Below are 21,800 nucleotides of genomic sequence, written 5' to 3'. Positions count from 1 at the left end.
ATGCGATTGGTTGGGGTCCAGCCATCACCCATGATCGCCCCACAGAGGGAAGCCTAGGCCACCGGCCAGCGGGGCAATCAATCTTGGGGCTCCATAATTGCCCCAAAGAGGGAGGCCCAGGCCACTGACTGGCGGGCTGCGGCGGGTGGGCAGGGCCTCCCTCTGTGAGGGAAGCCCATGTCCGGGGTGCCGGCAGCTGGAGGGAAGCCTGGGTCCCAGGTGCCAGCAGCCAGAGGGAAGCCCGGGTCCCAGTGCTGGAGGGAAGCTGGAGGAAGGAAGGCCTACTCTCGCACAAATTTTGTGCATTGGGTTTCTAGTCTATACATACATATAACAGCCTAAGCAACTGTTGGACCATTCAACCATTCAATTGGTAGCTATGACGTTCACTGACCACCGGGGGAAGACACTCCAACCTGTAGGTTAGCTTGCTGCTGGAGTCCAGGACCCCTTGGGGGATGTCAGAGAGCTGGTTTTGGCCCAATCCCCAAAGGCCAGAGCGAGGGACCCCACCAGTACATGAATCTGTGAACCAGGCCTCTAGTCTATATATATAAAAGCCTAATATGCAAAGTGTCCCCTCGGGAGTTCGACCAATCAGGAGTTTGATCACTCGCTATGACGTGTGCTGACCACCAGGGGGCAGCACAGAATGAAGGAAGGCCCCATCTGGCAGCCAGCAGCTGCTAGGGACCTTACTCATGCATGAATTTTGTGCACTGGGCCTCTAGTATATATATAAAAGAAAGATAGTGTTTAATGTTAGACACCTACCTCATCAGTTATAATGAAAAAAAAGGTCAAAGAAAGAATACTATTCTTAGAAATACAGAAATGGATTATGAAATATATTTGTCCTGGCTAAAGAGAGGAATTGTATATATTATTTAATGCTCCTTTAATAATCCCAATAAAATTTGCTAAATATCATAATTGAATGGGAAGCACATTTTTACCCATTTAGAACAAATTTTGTTTTTCCTAGATTTCAATTTCAAAAGCCTTTCTGGTAAGTTTTGTCAAACTATTCGAGTCTCATATTGCCCTGTGGCCCTTGGTGTTCATATATCTTGACCTTTGGTTTTAGTGCAAATCCCAGTGAATTAATGGTAGACCTGGAACTGCGCTCAAATGCTGTTCAATGTTTATACTTTGCCCTATGGTGAGCTCTATGCTTAACTAGAGAATTATATTTTGTTTTTATTTACTGGAAAACTTTTAAGATTCCTTCATTGCTTTAGCGAATACCTGACTATGGACTATAACATATGCATTCATGTAAAAATTTTGGTTGTTACTGATATTATTTTTCTACTAAGAGCCTTGAAAAAAAAGGTTTATGGAGTATAGCCTACACATTTAAAAAAACACATATTCTTTTTGTTCTTTAAATCAGTTTGATATAATAGTATCATATGTGATGTTATTTCGTTAACAATAAAAAAGCCACCTGCATACTGAATTTTTAGTTCAGCACAGATGATGATAAAGTCTTATAAAGATAAAAGGTAGCTATTCATGCCTAAACAAAAACAAATCCCAGAAATATGTGTTTAAATAAAACATAAAATATAGAATTAAACAGTAAAGTTTTAAAATCAATCTAACTATTTTAAGTGTTAAAAAAGACATAAGCAAATTATTTTTTCAAAAAAACACATTTGCAAAGTTGAGCTCTCTTCTCTACCAAATGAGAAGTTTTCTCTTTTCTCTAGAGAAAACTTCAAAGTTTTCTCTAGCCATTATTGCTGAAACTGCCTTTTTGTAGATTCCTGATATTTCAGAAACTACTAGGAAGTAACTGTATTTATTTTGCTCAGTAATTCACAAATACACATGGAATCAAAGCTCAACCCAAAGTATAGTTAGCACTGGATACTTGTTATTCCTTGATTCCTTTCTAAAACAAACTTTTTAGGAGTCCCTGCTATGATGATGTGCATTTGCGCACCTCTTGGAATAAATAATGTACAGGAATCATTCAAATGCATATTCAGTGGGAAGCCATCTGCTCCATGTGAATTTATGAATATTTTAGCTTGCTCAGCTAGTCAAAAGTAAAATCTGGCACTTGGGATTATCATGTAGATATGGAACAGTATTATAAAAAAAAATAATGCTCTTCTACCAATCATGATTGACACATCTATTAAAGTATAGTTTTGTAACCGGACAATCTCAATGGGTCCGTGCTGCCTGTCACTACTTGAGCCAATTGAGCAAAGACAGGGTTGAATCATATATGATAATTTATTCCCATACTGCTGGAAGTATGGGAGAGCAGCAGGCCATCCACAAAATTCTGTACTGCCTCTCCCCATAAGCCAGCTGCTTACATTGGGTAGAAGAACAAAGATTACATGGGGAAGTAGGCAAAAGAGTATGCCAAACAGGTAATGCAGACTGGAGATTTGCAAAGGCCTGCGGGTATGCAAAGGCTGGGGGTCTTCAAAGGGCTGGAAGCTCTGGTTTCTGCAACAAGGTTGTTAATCTTTCTATGATAATAGGCAGCTCCCTAATGGAAAGGATGGGCTGCATTTCCAGGGGAGCTCCCAGGTCCCATGTGTAACTCCCAGCCAGGTTAAAATGTGCCTTCTTTAATCAGAACAAAACAATCACAGTTAACAAAACATGATTAATATTTCTTACAATTATAGCTGGTCCCCAATATTCTATTTCTGACCCCTATCGGTTTCATCATGGATTGAGTCTATTTAAACCATGTACAATATTGCTTTGTTTGGAAGTCATCATAATTCTACTTGAATTAGAACATGCGATGTTTTATTAAAATAGTTATAATAAAATGAAATCTTGGCATTGGGTTGGACTTTATAGGTTTTTTGTAGTGGACACCCAGATTGGGTTGGACTTTATAGGTTTTGTGATGTGACACCCAGATCTTTCTTCAATGAAGGGCTTATTACCTCATCTACTGGGAGTGCTGTCAGTAAAGAGCTTTCATCTGTCAGCCCTATTCACAAATTGTCTCAACCACAGAGCGCTACAACACCCAAGACACTCCTCCCCAAGTTGCCCACATCCCATAATGATTGATATGTGGTATAACTTGTGGCCCTCAGGTCCAACTCTAAACAGTACTGAAGTGCCATTCTAGAATCACAACTCCTGGAGGCTATCGTTGGGCCTGCAGCACAACTTGATTTCGCCTGTCTGCACAGTTCTGCTTCTGTCCCCTTCCTTGTGAAAGGGTTAATCAAGAAACAGGGCTAACTTAGCAGGGGCTAACTAAAGAAAGCTCATTCTACAAGCCTAAGCCTTGCACAAACATGCTCGCCTTGAGTGATTATTTTACAGAAATGCCTGAAGACCATAATTCCTGTACAGCTCTCCAAAGGAAGGACGCCTGGTGCCAGCAGAAGGACAAAGGGCAAGGCCATAAAACTATGATCCTGATAGGTGTGTCAAACCGAAGCCCCGTCTGTAGCTCTCCCTGAGCACATAAAAAGCCTGCTCCCTCCCCAGTTCACCACTGGCTCTTTATCCAGTCAGACCACCTGCACCCATGTGCCTCAAATAAATATCATTTTGATTATACTGAGCCTTGAGTCCGTTCTGTGTGACCCCTGCCCAACCCCAAAGCTTTCACTTGTACAATTATTAATCCTAAGGGCACTCCTTAAGAAATATACTGCACTTAAAACTCCATCTCAGATTCTGCTTTCCAGGAAACTCAACCGGTAGCCATTATCTAACCCTACCTCTTACCTAAAACAAGAACTTCTTGGGAAAACTCTTGGTAAATGCCTTTCAGTCACTTTGCACAAACACTTCTGGTATTATGAAGTTTTATTATCTCATAAGGCAACCCACTCTACTATCGGACAAAGTTATTTCTAATATTGTATAAACATTTTCTTCCTTCTAACATCTGGAATTATATAAAACCAACTTTATCATTGTACTAATATAATCATTAATGGGTTAAATGGTATTTTAATCCATGCTCACAATTTATAGGAGATATATATTTTAACTTTTTTGAGAGTACTTTGGTAATTGGAAATGTAGCAAAGTTGATACCACATTGATCTATAAGAACATATGATATTCCAAAGGAGTAAATGTGAATAGAGAAACCTAAGCCAAAAGGCCTGTGACCTCCCAGTGATATAAAGTAAGGATGATGATGGGAAACAAGTTAAGGAGACTTGAAAAGAGTGACAAATGAGTTGGGAAAAGAGCCAGTAGTGTGGACTTTCTCGAAGCTAAATAGAAAATGCATTTCAAAGGAGTGATCCAGACAAATACTACTGAAAGATCAGAACCAGAAAGAGTACTGCGTTTGTCAAAATAGAAAGCACTGGGAATTCTGAGAAAAGGTTCATTGGAGTGGAGGTTGGGAACGGGGGCTAAAGCCTGATTGAACCCAGCTGTAGAGGGAATGGAAGAAAAGGTATTGGAGATGGAAGTGTAGACATTATATGCTGTCCAGTAATTCACAGACACTTGAGAAACATTTTGAATATTCATGGGGTTTAGAATGGAGGATGAGCTAACGTTGCATGTACAGTATCTAAAAGGGAAGCAAAATTCCTGCTGACATCTGATTAGATATACTAAAAAAAGAAAAGGTAAACAAACAAACAAAAAACCAACAACAATGTGTGTGGTAAAGAGACTGCAGACCATTTATCACCAAGCAAAACTTCACAGAAAAAGAAGAGGAGCATGTTAGAAAGTAGCATGAATCATCATCCTAAAAGGCAGTCTTCAGGGAAGCAAAATGAGATACAGATCAAATCAGTGACGCAGTATTGAGATGGCCACAACATTCCTTTTCCCTCAATACAACTTAATGCCAATCTGTTAAAATATCTTTCCTTTGCAGTTTCTCTGCAAATTTGCTCTCACACACAATTATAAGAATTAGATGATAGTTTGTTATTACTGCACATAAAAGATGTTATATAGCGGTGAATGGTAACTTGAACAGGGTTGAGAGAAGTGGGCAGATTTTGGTTATGTTTCAATGTGTAGATTGCACTGACTTGAAGAATTGGATGAAAAGTATGTGAGATATCATGAATGACTTCTATGTTCTTGCCTTGAGTAATCTGGTGGATGATTGGGATATTTATCTAGATGAAAAGATCATTAGGATTGATAGGTAGAAGATGAGAGCTATCTCAAGAGAGATGTCTACTGGATTTTTTTCTCTGAGGGAGAGGTATGAAGCAGGCAGGTATACATACAAAGCTAGAATTCAGTGTTGAATATATCATGATGACTAGTAAAGAAGCCTTCAAAACCATTGTAAATAAAAGATAAAAGAGACTGTATCCTGATGATAGAATGTGGCTAAAAGAAGTTTACTTTTCTTGTTATTTATTTTTATCTTTTGGGAAATTACAGCATGTTTGTAGTCTAGAGATATGGAGAAAGATGGATTGCAGATACCAGAAGCACAGATAATTTTGTAAACTGCTCCTTCTCTAGAGAACTTAAGGCAAATATTTATTTTGCATTTAAACATCTGCAGTTGTATAAAGTAAAAAAGAATTTCTCTAAAACGCTACACTTTCTATCTCCCTTCTCATAGGCTAGATTCTACCCACAGCTTTTAATTTGAGAGGATAATGGTTAATTAGAAACTCTATCAACTTTAAGCAATTATAATGAGTGATGATCTTTCTTACTAAATTTCATTAAAAATTGATCCCAGTGATATATAGGTAGTGGATTTTATAAGTTAATTTATGACCTCGTCAGTGTGCCTATACATTTAAAATCTGCACTTGCACCACTTGTTATAATCATAATTATTTCTTTGTATATTAGAAGTTTTCAGGTTCTAGATTTCATTAAAAATCTTTAAAAGTTCTCTGAAGAACAGCATATTGGTGAATATAATTTACTTTCTCAAACCCCAAGGCTAAAAATAATAGGAAAGAAACCAATCATGTAAAACTTCATTTAGTAGTGCAACATTTCTCAACCTGCAAATGAAAAGAATACTTACTTGATTTCCAGAGTTGTGTTTTAAAACATTTTTTTGCCTCAAGATCTAAATGCTTTAATTCTTTTCAGAGCAATGGGATGACGCTCTCTTATAATGAAAACTAACTTGAACCATCTGATTGTTCTGCAGAGAGAAAAGAATGGTTACTAGTGAAAAAAGGGCATTAAAAAAATCCATTTACATTACTTATCCACAGAGTTGGTTGTAGCAAAGATTTTAACAGCCTTTAAGGAGGCTGGAGATTGAACATGCTGATCTGTGTAACATACCATAGAACAGTGCCCGAAGAATATAGACAGAGTTTAGATTGTTTCTGTGATGCACTGAAGCACAATTGAAGGAATATAATTCTGGCACAGAGAGCTGGGAAATGACAGTAGATGGATTGCACCAGTCTGCAGCAATCAGAGATAAATTGCTCTGTTTGAATTTTATACTTTGGAAGGCTACTAGGTTCCTATACCCAGAGGCTTCAAAAGATAGACTATTTGCTCAAACCAGCCCAGAAGGAAACATTAAGTCTGTTGGTTTCAATCAGTTACTTGCATGTCCAATAATGCCCTTGGGATGAACATCTTTAGACACGAATGTCAATAATCAAACAGCCTTACAGGTGGATGATAATTGTGGCTAATTCACAGGCATCCTCTACCTTCACCTCTTGCAAATATCAATGCAGTAGGCAATCAGCAGCTTCTTATTCTTTTATTCCAAATTTAAACTTTATTTATTGATTTTAGAGCAAGAGGTGGGGAGAGAAAGGGAAAAGAGAGAAGAGAGAGAGGGAGAGGGAAGAAGAGAGAGAAACATTCATTTGTTTTTCCACTTATTTATGCATTCATTGGTTGATTCTTGTATGTGCCCTGACCAGGAACAGAACCCTCAACATTGGTGTATCAGAATGACACCCTAACCAACTGAGCTGCCTGTTCAGGGGTTTATTCCAGTTTTTATCCTGACACCAAATTACATTCTACTGGACTATAGCAAAACTGGCAAGTTTGAATATGTGGCAATTTGGTTGTGGCTTATGAAACTAGCTGTCAGGGACAGATACGGGTCCTTCCCCACCAGAGACTGCTGCAATTTGCCCCTCATAATATATTACAAAACCTAAATAGAAATTTCTGTGAATATAAACCAACAGAAACATGAAGAACATGAAGATTAGTATGTTATATGGAGCTTAGCACATTGATATTAAAGGGAAGGAGAATGTGCGTTAACCTTTGACAAAGTTCAATAGAAGTAATATTAATAATACACTTCTACCAAGTACAAACAATAAAAATTGTTTCTCGACTTCTATAGAAATTGGCTTTGTCTAAACAAAATTTTAGAGGTACAAAATATTAAACAAGTAACTAGTAATTGCTTCAATAATTTCACGTGCACTAAATGAATTTTAAAATGTATTTTGCAAGTGAATTTATAAAGGTCTTTCCTTTAATAACTTAGTTCTTTTTATTTCTTTTTTCTTTTTTAAAATCTTTATTGTTAAGAGTGTTATAAATGTCCCCTTTTTCTCCCCCCATTTGCTTTCCTCCACCCAGTTTCCACCCCACACCAGGCATTCAGCACCCTACTGTCTGCGTCCCTAGGTAATGCATATATGCACATAAGATTTTTGGTTAATCACCCCTCCCCCCTACCCTCTGTGATTTGTCAATCTGCTCCATGTTTCCATGCCTTTGGCTATATTTTATTCATCAGTTTATTTTGTTCATTATATTTCTTGTCCCAAAGGCTCCTTACACTATCTTCATATTTTTGATTACTTCTACTTTTTGCTCTTCTGATTGGGTGCTTTTTGCTTCCTCATATTCTAAATCTTTGATTTGATTCTTGTAATACTGTACTGTTGAGTCCCTATAAATTATTAATTCAGTTAGTGTATGCTTAATTTCTGACTGGTCCTTTTTCATGTCTTTGAAATTCTCATTACTATCTTAAAAGTTTCACTAAGTCCCATGAAGCTCTCATTAGGTCCCTTGAAGCTCATTAGAATCCTTGAGTGACATTATGACCATTGTTTTGAACTCTGTGACCAGTAGTTTGCTTGCTTCCATTTCTTTCATTTGTGACCTGTTTCCTTGTCTCCACATTTTGGTTGCTTCTCTGTGTTTGTTTCTAGGTATTAGGAAGAGTTGCTATGTCTCCTGGAATTGGTAGAGTGGCCTTGTGTAGTAGGTGTCCTGTACTCACCTGAGCTGGACACTCTATGTGTGCCTGGGTGGGCTATGTGCACAGTCTTGTAGTTGAGCCTTGATTCTTGTTGGCATCACTGGAAGGCACTGACCTCCAGGCCAATTGGCTGTGAGGGCCAACTGCAACTACAATGGAAGAGATGCTGTGCAGGAGATATATCTACAGAGCAGGACTTGCTTCAGTGGGGCTTTAGTGCTCACTGAGTCTGTCCCTTGAGCATATCACTCATGGGTGTGGTAGAGTTGTAACCTGGTGTGACCTGAAGCTGTCCACAAGGTGCACTGGCTCTGGGTCTCCCAGGAGGTGCAGTCAGCCACTGCCACCTAGCAGGAGCTACAGAAGGATCTTCAGATAACTGCTACTTGTATTGAGCTTGGAAGTGCCCAGGCAAAGCCAAGTTGTGAAGCAAGACAAGCTGGAGCTAGTGCCAGGTCTTGGGCCTGTTATTGATAGGTATGGGGCATGCTGATGCCAGCTGCTGCTTGTTTAAGATATTTTAGTTAAGTCTGAAGCCCTGATTCAGGATAGGCCATTCATATGGAAAAGCAGCTGCAGATTAGATGGGGCTGCAAATTGGATGGAGTAGGGTCTCAGGGAATCATCAGAATGGAGCAAACAGTGTGAACCAGGCTGATAGAAACTCAAATATGACTGCCAGTCAGCTCTGCGGTGGGGGATGGTCCAGTACAGGAACAATGACCCCTGCAAGTACCCCTGTCTGGAAGAAGCTGTCCCTGAGTTCCTGACAATCCAGTTCCTCCCCATATGTCCCTGGATCCCCCAAAGCTGCTGCCCAGTGCAGGAACCCAGAGGAAGTGAGTTCAAGTAAGTTCATGTGCTGGCCCTTTAAGAGGAACTGCCTGGGTCTCCAGTAGCTTCCATGTCACTCCACCACAATCCCCACTGGGTTTTTCAACCCCAAATTATGGGGACTTTTCACCACAGCTCTGGAACCATCCTGGGGGTCTGGTATGGGGCTGAGACCCCTTGCTTCTCACAGGCGTCCTCTGCAGTGGAGATATCCCTCCCAATTAAAAAAAAATTCCCCATGTGGATGTCGGACCAGCTGGTTCCACTCTTCTGCCCCCCTGCCCCTCCTACCAGTTTCGATGTACTTTCTTCTTTACTTCTCTACTTGTAGGACTTCTAGTCAGCCAGCTTTTAGTTGGTTCTGAATATGGTTGTTCTGTGTTTTAGTTGTAATTTTGATGTGGTTGTGGGAGGCAGCAAGAACCGTGTTTACTTATGCTGCCATCTTGGTTCTCTATCCCTTAGTTCTTAGTTGGAAACTGTTTCACTTAGCTAAATAACAACAAAAACTAACATCTAAAAATCTTTCAGAGAGCTTTGAACAATTTATTTTTTTGGCTTTTCTTTCCTTTTTAATTCTGCTAGACTATATACATCAAGGTGCCTAAATTCCGGCTCTCCAAGTTGCTCAAGTCCAGACAACAACATGGTGTATGCAAATGGCATCCCTGGTATTGTACAGTACACCAGCTATCAGCTATATATATATACATTTTGCAGCAGGCAAAGTTTGGATTTCGGCTCTATGCTCAATTTGGTTATCTTTATTTAACAGAGGAAATATTGCTTAGTCTCAGATGAAAGATGAATAGATCACCACAGGTTCTGGGAGTTCTGCATTAATACCATTAAAAATTTGTGATTTTAAGCATACCATTTAGATTTTTGAGTTTTTATTTCAATTTAATATATACATGGATACACATTCCTGATATCCTTTTTGCTTAGTTTGGTAAATAAATGCATAAGGTAGAAGATTAATACCAAATGATGGATTTTGTTTTTCATGCCCTTCTTGGTCACTGTTAATTATTAACTCATCAATAAGTTTATACAATATGTTTAATTACAAATTGTAGCTATCCTTTACAAAACTAGAGAGTGTATGATGTAAGGGCTGTAATTTTATGAAATAAAATAATAAATCTAAGAAAATGTCCAATTTCTTACTTATACATGCTCGGGATTATCACCTCACTAAATTAGGAACACTGTTGGTGATGCATAGATGGTACTACATACATCCAAGTAATGCATCTCAAGGAAAGAGGCACTGACAAATTCTTGGGAAATGATAATATTTCAGAGCAGCTAGAATCCAGACATTGTGCAGAATTATGCTTAAAATGGTGAGCACCGATTTGTAAGAAACCTCCCCCTGACTGAGTAGAAGCCACATTCTTCTAGAGATATGATTAAATTGAGGCAAAAATGAAACTCAATTTTGTCAAATAGTATCAAAAACTTGCAAAACAGGTATCTGGAGTCCACTGCTTGAAAGAAAACCTGGACAGTAATGTAATGGAGGCACTTAGGAAATGCATTTGACAGTACAGAGGATGGTACTAGGTGGAAATGTGTGGACATCAATAAGTCTTCAATTGAAGAGTGCTTTAGAAAAAAAAACAAAAAAAAACTTGTCTCTAAATGTGAAGTTTGAGAACATAATTGACTATATTTCAATACTGCATTTTGATCCTTTATAAGCAGGTAAAATAATAAAAATCTGTAAGTGCATTTAAAAGAGATCGCCAATAAATATAAAAACTTCAAGTAACAAAGAAAGCTTTGAGTAATATTTTATTGGTAGCGTTTTCTCTTTTTTGTGGAACATAAAATAATGGTGATTCTTAATAATTGATGGCCTTTTAGATTGTACAAAATTATATAGATTATACTATGAAATACAATAGTGAACATTTAATAAATGATAAACATAATATCCTCTAAAAACTGTGCAAGTAAATCAGTAAATGCTACACAATAGCTACTATATATATCTTTATTTTGTCCTTGAAAAGAACCTTTAAGAAAGAAAAAAACAAGACATAAATATGATCATTGAGAGTTACAGACAAGTTACTTCTGGTTTACCAAATAATTATTTTCGTTTTGTCATTGGATACATCAATAAAAGTGGCACAGACCAGTTCTTATTTCAATTTACTCATGTTAAAATACAAAACAATTACAAGTCTTTTCTGTAATTACCAGAGGCCCAATGCATGAAATTCATGCAAGAGTAGGCCTTCCTTCACCCGGCTGCCGGCACTGGCTTCCCTCCAGCACCTGGGACCTGTGCCCCCTCCAGCTGCCGGCACCCGGGACCTAGGCTTTCTCCAGCTGCTGGCACCCAGGACCTGGGATTCCCTCACAGAGGGAGGCCCTGCCCACCCGCCGCAGCCTGCTGGTTGGTGGCCTAGGCCTCCTTCTGCAAGGCAATCATGGGTTTGAGCTGCACCCCTGGCCAATCGCATTGCACCCACCTTGGCTGGCCTGGCACCAGTGGGTGTCATAGCTTGGTCCCAAATGGATGGTCGATTTGCATATTATGCTTTTATTATATAGGGTTATTAGACTTTGGTATGAGCACATTTCACTTATGTGCTTATATCAAACTAGAGGCTCTGTGCACGAAATCATGCACAGGTAAGGTCCCTAGGGCCAGGGCCTTCCAGCTGCCGGGTGGGGCTTTCCTTCATTCCGCGCCACCACCTGGTGGTCAGAGCACATCATTAGCAAGCGATTGAACTCCTGGTCTCCAGGTCAAACTCCTGAGGGGACACTTTGCATATTAGGCTTTTATATATATAGATTGGTACATATAACTTGGGATGCCAGCCAATTTTTATTTCTTGAAGCTGTTTATCATGTGTGCATTTTCTTAATCTTTCTCTTCTTCTGGCTCCTTCCTGCTATCTACCTTTTGGGTATTTATTGCTTCTCAGCATCATTACCAGTGCATGGACAAAAAATAAGAAATGAAAAGTAAAATCAGTTCATCTGGTAATTTAACAGTTCTATTAAAGAGATTAGTATGAGGATGAAAGTAATGCTCAGAATAAACATATTATTATCAGTGAATCTCAATTATTCCTACCATCTTCCCCACACAGATATTTGACTTTTGTGGGTGTGTATGCTTTCCTATGGATGAAAATTTAGGGAACATTTTTAGGATATACAAACACATTTTCAACTTTATATGGATAAAATAACACATATACCCTTTTTTGTTTCATTTTGGTAAGATCAATAAATGAGATTTTTAGCATCAATTTCAGAGTTGTCCATTACTTATCAATTAAGATTATCACAATATTTTAAGCATTAATTTAATCTGAATTTGATAATTATAAATCTGTCCCTGCAGATGATATTTTGACAATATTCCAACAGTGCTCTGAAGATCAGATTGTATGCTATTTTTATTAGTTAATCAGAATTACTACATCTGAGAAGAGAACTGCCAATAAACACTAAGAACTTTTTTGGAACTGATGCCAAAAAGAAGAGGGAAAAACTAAAGGTATGTTTAGAAAATTGCCTTTAAAACTAGTACATTATTATGTGAACAAACTAATGCTCCATAAATCCATCTTAATTTATAGAAATATTAAAATAGTCATAAACATCTAAAAATCCCTTTCCTGAAGTTACAGCCTAATAATAGTTTCTTCAAAAATGGTTTATCTGTATTTTTGTGTTATTGATTTTATGCTGCAGCAACTGTTAACATAATTTTCATTAAATGACTTCAATAAAACAAACATCTATAGAAAACACTTATATTTGCAATCTAGCTTAATCAAGAAAGGCAAAGTATGTAATATTTAAGATGTCTCTAAATCAAAGTTTTCTATTCAAAGTAATTTCTAGAAAAATTTGCTCCCTATAGGTTATCATGTCTTCTACGTCTTTGTAGGCAAGCATTTCTTCAATGGACAACAGCTTGTAGTTATTCAGGCTGAATGCTGACTTGCTTTGCACAGCACTTAACATCTTTATGGATGTTGTAACTGAATCATTCAAAGAAGTACAAACTGGGAAAATACGAGCATTCCACAAACTCAAACATGTCTTGTTTCCAGAGAAGAGCTCCTCTGTAATTTTCAGATTCCAAATATCTAAGCATGACAGGAAACAGACGCCAAAGAATTGAAGTGACTTTATATCTGACAATGTTTTAACATTCCTTTTCAGGTTGTCTTGCACTCCAAATGCCATAGTTGAATACTTTAAGTGTCCATTCATCTTCAAGCTTAAGGAACACACAAAAGAATATGCAGGCAGGACAGCTGTTGTTATGATAGAAGAACCACTAATAATGCAGTTTTCCCCAACTGAAACATCAGGCCCCAACCTAGAGTACTCCACAACTGAGCCAGGTGACACAGAACATCTTGAATCCAATATACTTTGAATGATACAGGATGTGTTACCAAAGCATTCTGGTACTGCTGGAGAGATGCTAAAAGCTATGGACTGTAAGCCAAGCTCTGACTTCAAACTGCTACCTGAAGTAAAGTGACACAAATATTCTTCAGTTGTGCCAATGTGATAAAATTTGGAGTTATTAAGAACAACAACATTTAGTGATGTCCCTTTAAGAAGGTGAAATATTCTCTGCCTCATGTCTACCAACTCTGACTCTTCTTTAGTGACATTTGATGTGTTTCTGGTATACTCCACAGTTGCTCCAGGTCCCAAAGCCTGCAGAAAGTCTCCATAAGCATCTATTTCACAGTTCAGTGTGCCTATTTTTTCATAAAAAGCAAGTAACTTTTTCGCTGATTTATGATCCATGTAAAATAGGCTGTCCGTGTAGACATACTCAGATTCAAATTTAAGAGAGGCAGTGTCACCCCCAGACAAGTCCTGCTGAGAAAAATTTCTAGGTCTACACACAGCATTAAATTGACACATCCTTTCTATGCTGGGCTTATGAAGGAAACGATGGCAACACCGGTATTCGAGGTCACTATATTCTAAACAATTAGAAGGTTCTAAGACAAATACTCCATGTGTGGTACCTACAGTCAAGCTAGAAGGATGAGCTAAAGCCGTAAAGCCAGGCTTGTCAAATCTGATAAACTCAGATTCTCCGACACTATAAAGTTCAATATCATCTGCACAGGTAACCAGAATCCCAGGATTCATATGTGAGGGGAAATCAATGTACATGGCTAGTTTTAATTCTAACATCTGATAAATGGGGTTACCAAAAGGTAAAGCAGTGAAAATTTTCCCCAGAGCACTTGCATTTGGAAGGCGTTGACTGTAGCCACCTATAAAATTAAATGAAATAACTCTTATAAAATGTTAATATGAATGTTTCCAATAATTTAAAAACCCAGGGGCATCAGGAGTAACTCAAAATGTATCTAAAAATATTCAATATATACAACATATTACTGTAACTCAGGAAAGAATAATAAGCTCCAGAATACAAATTCAAAGAAAAATTCTCCCATATTCTTTGGAAATACTGTAGTTTTAAAGACTCTAGATTAGAAAAGAATTTACATATACTTTAGAGAATGTGAACTGTTTAAATTCCACTGTATTGCTAATAAAATGGACCACAGGCTAAAACATGACCTCATATCCACATTTTAAACAATTTCAACCATATTTAAATCCTACAATAAAAATCCACTTTACAGGGGTAAAAGCAAGTCACAAAAAAAATTATATACAAATTCCAACATTATCTACTAAATTGTACTTTTCAAAATGCAGTGTCTTTCCTCAAATTATTACATACACTTAAAGGAAACAATGGTGCATTTATGTAAAAGCATTTTAAAACTTATATTTCTTTTTAATTTAAATAGGCTTTCCCTCCAAGATTAGCCCAATGAGTTCATAATTCCTTGAAGTGTGTTCTTGTAAGTAAATTAAATAGCTTACATCATTTTTATGTTTAGTAAGTACAGTGAGAGGCAGTATTACAATAGTAGAGAGAGTCAGACAAAATTGGGTTCAAACTCAGGCTTACTACCTGTTAAATTTTTTATCTTTGGACACACTCCAAATAAGCAAATGTAGAATAATATTTGCTTTGTCATGTTTTATGAGATCAATTATACAAGTAAAGCACTTGGCATACAGTACACTGTTCTAAAGACAAGCTAATAGCAAAGCTTAGCATTATAATTAGATATTTTTAACTATATATTTTCTGATATCGATTTTAACTTTTACTAAATAATACTTGTTCTGGAATAAAACTATAAATTTTAAAATTTTGATGGCTTAGGAAAACTAATTGTTTTATTTGAGTAATACTTAAATTTTGCTACATGTTCTTGACATCTTTTCTTTTTATTATTGATTTCAGAGAGAAAGGGAAAGGGAGAAAGAATCACCGATCATCTGCCTCCTGCACGGCCCCTACTGGGGTTCGAACCCACAACCTAGGCATGTGCCCTGACCAGGAATCAAACAGTGATCTACTGGTTCACAGGTGGCTGCTCAACCACTAAACCATGCCAGCTGGGCTAAATTTGAAATTTTTTTACAGCCAGCCATAAAATCATAACTTGGATGCTTCATTTGAAATCATCTTTACAGTCCTAGCCGGTTTGGCTCAGTGGATAGAGTGTTGGCCTGGGGACTGAAGGGTCCCGGGGTTCGATTCTGGCCAAGGGCACATGCCCAGGTTGCAGACTTGATCCCCAGTAGGGGGTGTGCAAGAGGCAGCTGATCAATGATTCTCTCTCATCATTGATGTTTCTATTTCTCCCTCTCCCTTCCTCTTTGAAATCAATCAAGAAATATATATATATTTTAAAAAATCACTGTTCTGTATAACAAGCATAAGAAATGGATAGTGCCTTGGAAGCCACGGTGCCAATCCATGACAAAGTTTTCATAGAGACCTAATTCATAGAGGAAAATAATAAAGCTTTCCACAGAATAAAAATTTTCATACAACTAAACTTATCCAATTAAAATAAACGCCTATCCTCTGTTCTGAGATTATTTCTTTCCTACCTTTCTGCTTTATAATGTCCTCTTGTATATGTAATTTTCCCTCAGATATTTTCTCATCAACTCCATGTTTTGTGACCACCTTTTTTTTCTTGTAACTCCTTCAAGGATTATAGACTTTGTCTACCAATAATCAAATAAAAATGCAAGACAGAAGGTTTTTGGCAATAGTATGGGGATCACAGTGCTAAACCAGCCTCTTCCCTACAGCAAGAATCCCTTCTAAAGACTTATTGAAAAATGTTCATATTTTGATGAGCTCTCTCTTTGGAAAATAATTTTGTACATACATACTAAACACAATACCCATAAACAATCAATGTATGTGATCCACATTTTAAAGAGAAATATTGTAGAAAATGTAATATTACTTACAAACTAAAAATATCAAGAAAAGCATGAAATATTTGTTTTCAAAGCAGACTAACTTCAAAGACCAAAAAAAAGGAAAGTTCTAAAACAGTGGTTCCCAACATGGGGCACAATTTGATTTTTAAGGAGGGCAATTTGAGAATGAGTTATTAACAGTAAATTTTTTGCATTTCTTATGGTTCTAGGGGCCTCATATACAGTATATAAATATATATTGTGACATATTTATGTATTCCAGTGCTCTAATATATGTTTTGAAACTTATTTGCTATTTTTTCATATCACTTCATATTATTATTATTTTTTAAACAATTTCTTAGTGATTTCTTCCTCAGTACTTCAACTGTCCTTTTGTTCTTTTATTTTTCTCTTTCATGGATGCCATGTTCTTTGGAAGTTTGTTTAGACCAAGCTAATGGCCTTTTAGGCTTCCTCCACTTGAATAGGAGTTCACTTTTTGAATAGTAAGAATTATATGTCACCGGGTAGGTAAAGGGGGGGTGAGGGGGGAAGCATCAGGATTTTAGAGATGCTAGATGGGGCACGGCCAAAAAAGGTTAGGAACCACTGTTGTAAGATATCAAAGGTAAAATCAGTAAATCAGTAAAGTATAATTTTACCGGAGTGAATTAATAGGATGGTAAAATAATTCCATTCATCTCCATATAGCTTTTCCAAATTTTGAAGGGCACAAAATGTTGATCCTCCATTACCTTAAAAATAAAGTTAAAAATGTACACTTTATTTCATATAAACCTACTAAAATTTTGTAAGTATGGTAAATTTAGGTGTTAGAACTCTGAGGATATGGCTACAATTAACTAGGCAGAGAACAAAAATATGGACAAAAGAATCAATTTAAATACACATTTCATAGCAATTAAATAATTAAACGATTAGCAATGAAAACCAGGGATCCGCCCCTAAATGATGAGCTAATCTTCTCCCGAAAATATTAATACACAATGAAGAAATGATAAAATAGGCAATCTGCAACACCAGAAAACTGTAAATACACACACACACACACACACACACACACACACACACATATATATATACTGTAAGTATCCTATCTAATAAAAGAGAAACATGGTAATTGGCGTACTACCGCTACCCTTCCCATTGGCTAATCAGCGAGATATGCAAATTAACTGCCAGCCAAGATGGCAGCCAGCAGCCAGGCAGCTTGAAACATGAGGCTTGCTTGCTTCAGTGACGGAGGACTCCAATGTTCCCCACCTGCCTTTAAGCTTGCAGTTTAAGAAACATTGTAACAAATATAGAAGCTAAACAAAACCCCAGAAACCTGCTTTCAGCTGGCCCGGGATCTCAGAGCTGGAGTTATATATTGTTTCGATTATAGAACCTAAACAAACCAGATACCTACGTTCAGCAGCAGAGGCCTCAGAGCTGGAGCCAGAGCTAAAGCTGGCCCAGAATAAAAAAAGAAAAAGAAAAAAAGGAGCAGTTGGGAGCTTCAGTCGGCCTGAAAACAGCCCTCAGGCCCTCACACAGACTGGCCAGGCACCCCAGTGGGGACCCCACCCTGATCCAGGACACCCTTCAGGGCAAACCAGCCAGCCCCACCCATGCACCAGGCCTCTACCCTATATAGTAAAAGGGTAATATGCCTCCTAGCACCGGGATCAGTGGAGCCGCGAGGCCTCCCGGCACCGGGATCAGCGTGATGGGGGCAGCACCCAAACCCCCTGATCACCCTGCGGCTCTGTGTGTGACAGGGGGCGGGGCCAGAACCTCCCTATCTGCCCTGCTCTGTTCGTGACAGGGGAAGGCGCCCCAACCCCCAGATCAGCCCTGCTCTGTGCCTGATAGGGGGGAGCTCCCCAGCCCCCTGATTGCCCTGCAGCTCTGTGTGTGACAGGGTGCGGCGCCTCAACCCCCTGATCGGCCCTGCTCTGTGTGTGACAGGGTGCGGCGCCCCAACCCCTCCCACCCCCCACGGGCCCTGCTCTGTTTGTGACGGGGTAGAGCCATAACCTCCCCATTGGCCCTGACCTGAGTGTGAGAGTGGCGGCGCCCCAACCCCGATAGGCCCTGCTCTGTGGGTGATAGAGGGCGGCGCCCCAACCCCCTGATCCGCCCTGTCCTGAGTGTGACAGGGGGCGGTGCCCCAACTTCCCTATCGGCCCTACTCTGTGAGTGACAGGGGGGAGCTCCTCAACCCCCTGATTGGCCCTGCTCTGTGCATGACAGGGGGGAGCTCCCCAACCCCCCTGATGGGCCCTGCTCTGTGGGTGACAGGGGGCAGCGCCCCAACCCCCTGATTGGCCCTGCTCTGTGCATGACAGGGTACGGAGACCCAACCCCCCTGATGGGCCCTGCTCTGTGCATGACAGGGGGTGGTGCCGCAACCTCCCCATTGACCCTGCCTTGAGTGTGACAGGGGGCGGTGCCCCAACCCCCCAATCAGCCCTACCCTGAGCGTGACTGAGGGTGGCGTCGCAACCTCCCAATCTGCCTTGCTCTTTGCATGACAGGGAAAGGTGCCCCAACTCCCCAATCAGCCCTCCTCTGAGCCCGACCAGGGGCTGCACCTAGAGATTGGGCCTGCCTTCTGCCACCCGGGAGCAGGCCTAAGCCAGCAGGTTGTTATCTCCTGAGGGGTCCCAGACTGCGAGAGGGCACAGGCCGGGCTGAGGGACCGACCCCCCCTCCCCCCCTCCCCGAGTGCACAAATTTTTGTGCACCGGGCCTCTAGTTATATATATAATTCACTTGGAATGACAAATTGCAAAAACCATTTAAATAATTCTCCCATATGACAATCAAATATGTAAGTTAAACTTGCTTTTTAAAAAGTTTTTTAGAATTTGGTTTCCTTACTAATTACCTTGGGCAAGTTATTTAACTTTCTGTGCCTCTAAATGTCATCTATACAATAGGAATCATATATTACTGACTGCTAGCTGTGAGGATTAAAACATGGCTACTTAGAACAATGCCAATGTCAGATATAGATACCCTATCTCTGGTATCAAGGGGCTTCAGCTTTAGCATTACATAAAAAACTGCCACCACAAAAATAGTATGCAATGAAAGATTAAAAGGCAAACTTTATGGAAATTGGATTTTTAAAGTAAATATCTCTGATACTTAAGCCATTAGACTGTTCTTTTGTATTCTGCAATTGTGGTCCCATGAAGTCAAATAGTATATATTTTTCTTGCTTTGATCTCTTTACATAAATTTCTGAAGAAAATGTGGAGTTTGCAGGGATCTTAGGAATCCGACTGATAAGGTCCAATGGATTATTTACTACCTGAATAAATTTTATTAAAATTAATACAAATGTCTTTTAAATAACATAATATTTGGGAAGTTTTTCCATAGTAAGTCACAATGTGTAAGAAAGTTGCTAAGCCTTGCCCTAAGAAAGTTGCTAAGCTTTGCCCAGAAGGCATGGCTCAGTAGTTGAGTGTAGACCTATTCCCCTGTCATTTCTGGTCATGGCACATGCCTGGGGTTGCAGGCTCCATCCCCAGGAGGGGGCATGCAGGAGGCAGCTGATCAATGATTCTCACTCATAATTGTTTCTATCTCTCTCTCCCTCTTCCTTCCCCCCTGAAATCGATTAAATATGTACATATATATATGAGTTGTTATGCCTTTTATCATTTTTAATCATTTTTAAAAACTACTGAATTCACATAAAAATTTTAAAGTTAGTAAAGACTATGGTGGGAAGATATGCAGTTTATAAACTGCATGCCACAGGAAAACTTTTCTTCAATGATTATTCTACCTAGACTCTATGATATAAATTTGACCATAAATGCTTACCAATTTTGGCTCCAGCAGGATCAACAAAAACATGATATTGAACTCCAAGTGGTAACTCCTTTTTTTTCAGCTTTTCTGACAGCTGTTGCTTATATGCAAGTTCTTGTTTTTCATCAGCTGCTGTTATTGCAACAATGTCCCAGAACTCTCCAGCTGCCACAGGTTTGCCTATGTGAAAACACAAGGAAATAATAAATATTATCAGAATTCTCTGTTACTTACTTGGAAAGAGGGGAAAACAAAGAGATAATATTATAATCTTCATAAATGTATCTCTTGCTTTTGAGAATTAAGCAATTAGTAGTTGGTGTGATTCAAATAGTTCTAATGAGGACTGATCATAAATTTTCTCTCTTTTAGATTACTTTCTTCTATGATCTACAGACCCATTTATATTTAGATATTATTTTAAGAGAAATATTACTGATTTTCTAAAGATTATCTCAATTCTTAAGTAAGAAGACAAAGGAACAAATAAATGAATCAATTTTCATATTATTAGGACTAGTGTTCCTTGGCTAAGAAAGATTCAATCCAAATATCCATTACTACAATGTTGCTGTTTATAAATGTGGGTACTTTATTTTTTACTACCTTAAAAAGAGCCGTGCAATTTTACAAAGGCTAATGGAGTATGACATACAATTTTGGATAATAGAAAAGTTCCCAACTCCCAGATGAACTCATTAAAAGACAGACTGAACTTTTGGTAGACAGCTGGAAGCTCTTTTTTATTGGAAAAAAAGAAGATAAAATTGTTTTTATTAGTTAACAAACAGGACTTATCACCTAGAATGGAATAGTCCTGAACGTTTTATTGTCATCCTAGTATTATTTCCTGTATTCTTAAAGCAGTAACTTTACAAAAAAAATAAGGAATTTTATTACACAATTGTACAAAAAATGACAAGTGACATAGCCTTTAAAAAAACCCCAAAACATTTTGATTCAACCCTCACTCGTTTTAATAATCCATAATCCCTCCGTGTTTTAGCATTATTTGTTTAACTCAGTAAGCGTTCACATCACGGAACAAATTGGTGAAGTGGGTAGGGAGGTGGGAGAAGGCTAAAATCACATTTGTAAAGGTCAAGACACTATGTTTTAGATATTTCAGATTTATTTAAATAATTTATTAATGAACTAACCAAATGCATAACTTGAATTTATAGCTTCACTAGCTATATCTGTACCTATCTATCTACTTAGAAACCAGAAATAAAGTTAAAGAAAGTAACAAGCATCACGTAAAGAAAGGACAGTGAAAGAACAGAATAACACATTCAAGGTGTATTAGCTATGCGTGGGCCAGCGTCCTGGGCCCACAGGTGAGAGAGAAGCATCCAGGAAGTGACAGTCCAGCAACTTTCACCGCACGTGAAGGACCCTCCCTTTCCACCGCCCGGGAGGCCCGGGCTTCCTCCTTCGGTACCTCTCAGCTCGGAAAACCTCCGCAACTTCCGCTGGGTGGCTTCTCGCAGAGATAAGGCTGGAGGGACATTTGCACGGGCCATATCCCCACCTCTGCCGCGGCCGGCTTTAACCTTCCAGGTATCCCACCGCTCCGCACAGCACGCATGCGCCCTGGTCTGCCACCCGCGCCAGGTCCGCCTTCGCCTAGCCCCGC

General features: G+C 38.9%; 2 protein-coding genes across 4 annotated transcripts in view; both read right to left on the bottom strand.

The window, feature by feature from the left end:
• The window catches only part of LOC118676383 (serine/threonine-protein kinase TNNI3K), a 313,120-nt gene extending 292,841 nt beyond the window's left edge, over positions 1–20,279 (bottom strand). Inside the window, exons 1-2 of the mRNA XM_036350223.1 lie at positions 20,174–20,279; positions 5,984–6,106 (exon numbers count right to left, since the gene is read on the bottom strand). The gene's annotated coding sequence lies outside the window, so the exon portion shown is untranslated. The remainder of the gene's footprint in view (positions 1–5,983; positions 6,107–20,173) is intronic.
• FPGT (fucose-1-phosphate guanylyltransferase) lies at positions 10,792–21,770 on the bottom strand. Of its 3 annotated transcripts, none has more exons than XM_036350225.1 (4): positions 21,606–21,770; positions 20,174–20,341; positions 16,990–17,082; positions 10,792–14,289 (listed from the first exon to the last, which is right to left on the bottom strand). In XM_036350225.1, exons 1-4 carry the CDS (start codon positions 21,685–21,687, stop codon positions 12,851–12,853), a joined length of 1,782 nt encoding a protein of 593 aa, XP_036206118.1. In that variant the 5' UTR covers positions 21,688–21,770; the 3' UTR covers positions 10,792–12,850. The 3 variants fall into 3 exon arrangements, with proteins under 3 accessions (XP_036206118.1, XP_036206119.1, XP_036206121.1); XM_036350228.1 differs by having other exon boundaries at positions 13,306–13,472; XM_036350226.1 differs by lacking the exon at positions 16,990–17,082.
• Between the last annotated feature and the right edge of the window lie 30 nt (positions 21,771–21,800).

Source organism: Myotis myotis, unplaced genomic scaffold (assembly GCF_014108235.1).
Source record: "Myotis myotis isolate mMyoMyo1 unplaced genomic scaffold, mMyoMyo1.p scaffold_m19_p_2, whole genome shotgun sequence".
NCBI classification, from domain to species: Eukaryota; Metazoa; Chordata; class Mammalia; order Chiroptera; family Vespertilionidae; genus Myotis; species Myotis myotis.
The sequence above is the reverse complement of the archived record's forward strand: the minus strand, read 5'-3'. Positions and strand labels throughout refer to the sequence as shown.

Excerpts from the sequence above, each read along its gene's own strand:
- FPGT (XM_036350225.1), bottom strand. The coding sequence starts at position 21,687 with ATGGCCCGTGCAAATGTCCCTCCAGCCTTATCTCTGCGAGAAGCCACC. Across the intron at positions 20,342-21,605 it reads GAGGTTTTCCGAGCTGAGAG|GCAAACCTGTGGCAGCTGGA; the intron begins GTACCGAAGGAG and ends GTTTTCACATAG. Across the intron at positions 14,290-16,989 it reads CATCCTATTAATTCACTCCG|GTGGCTACAGTCAACGCCTT; the intron begins GTAAAATTATAC and ends TTAATTTTATAG.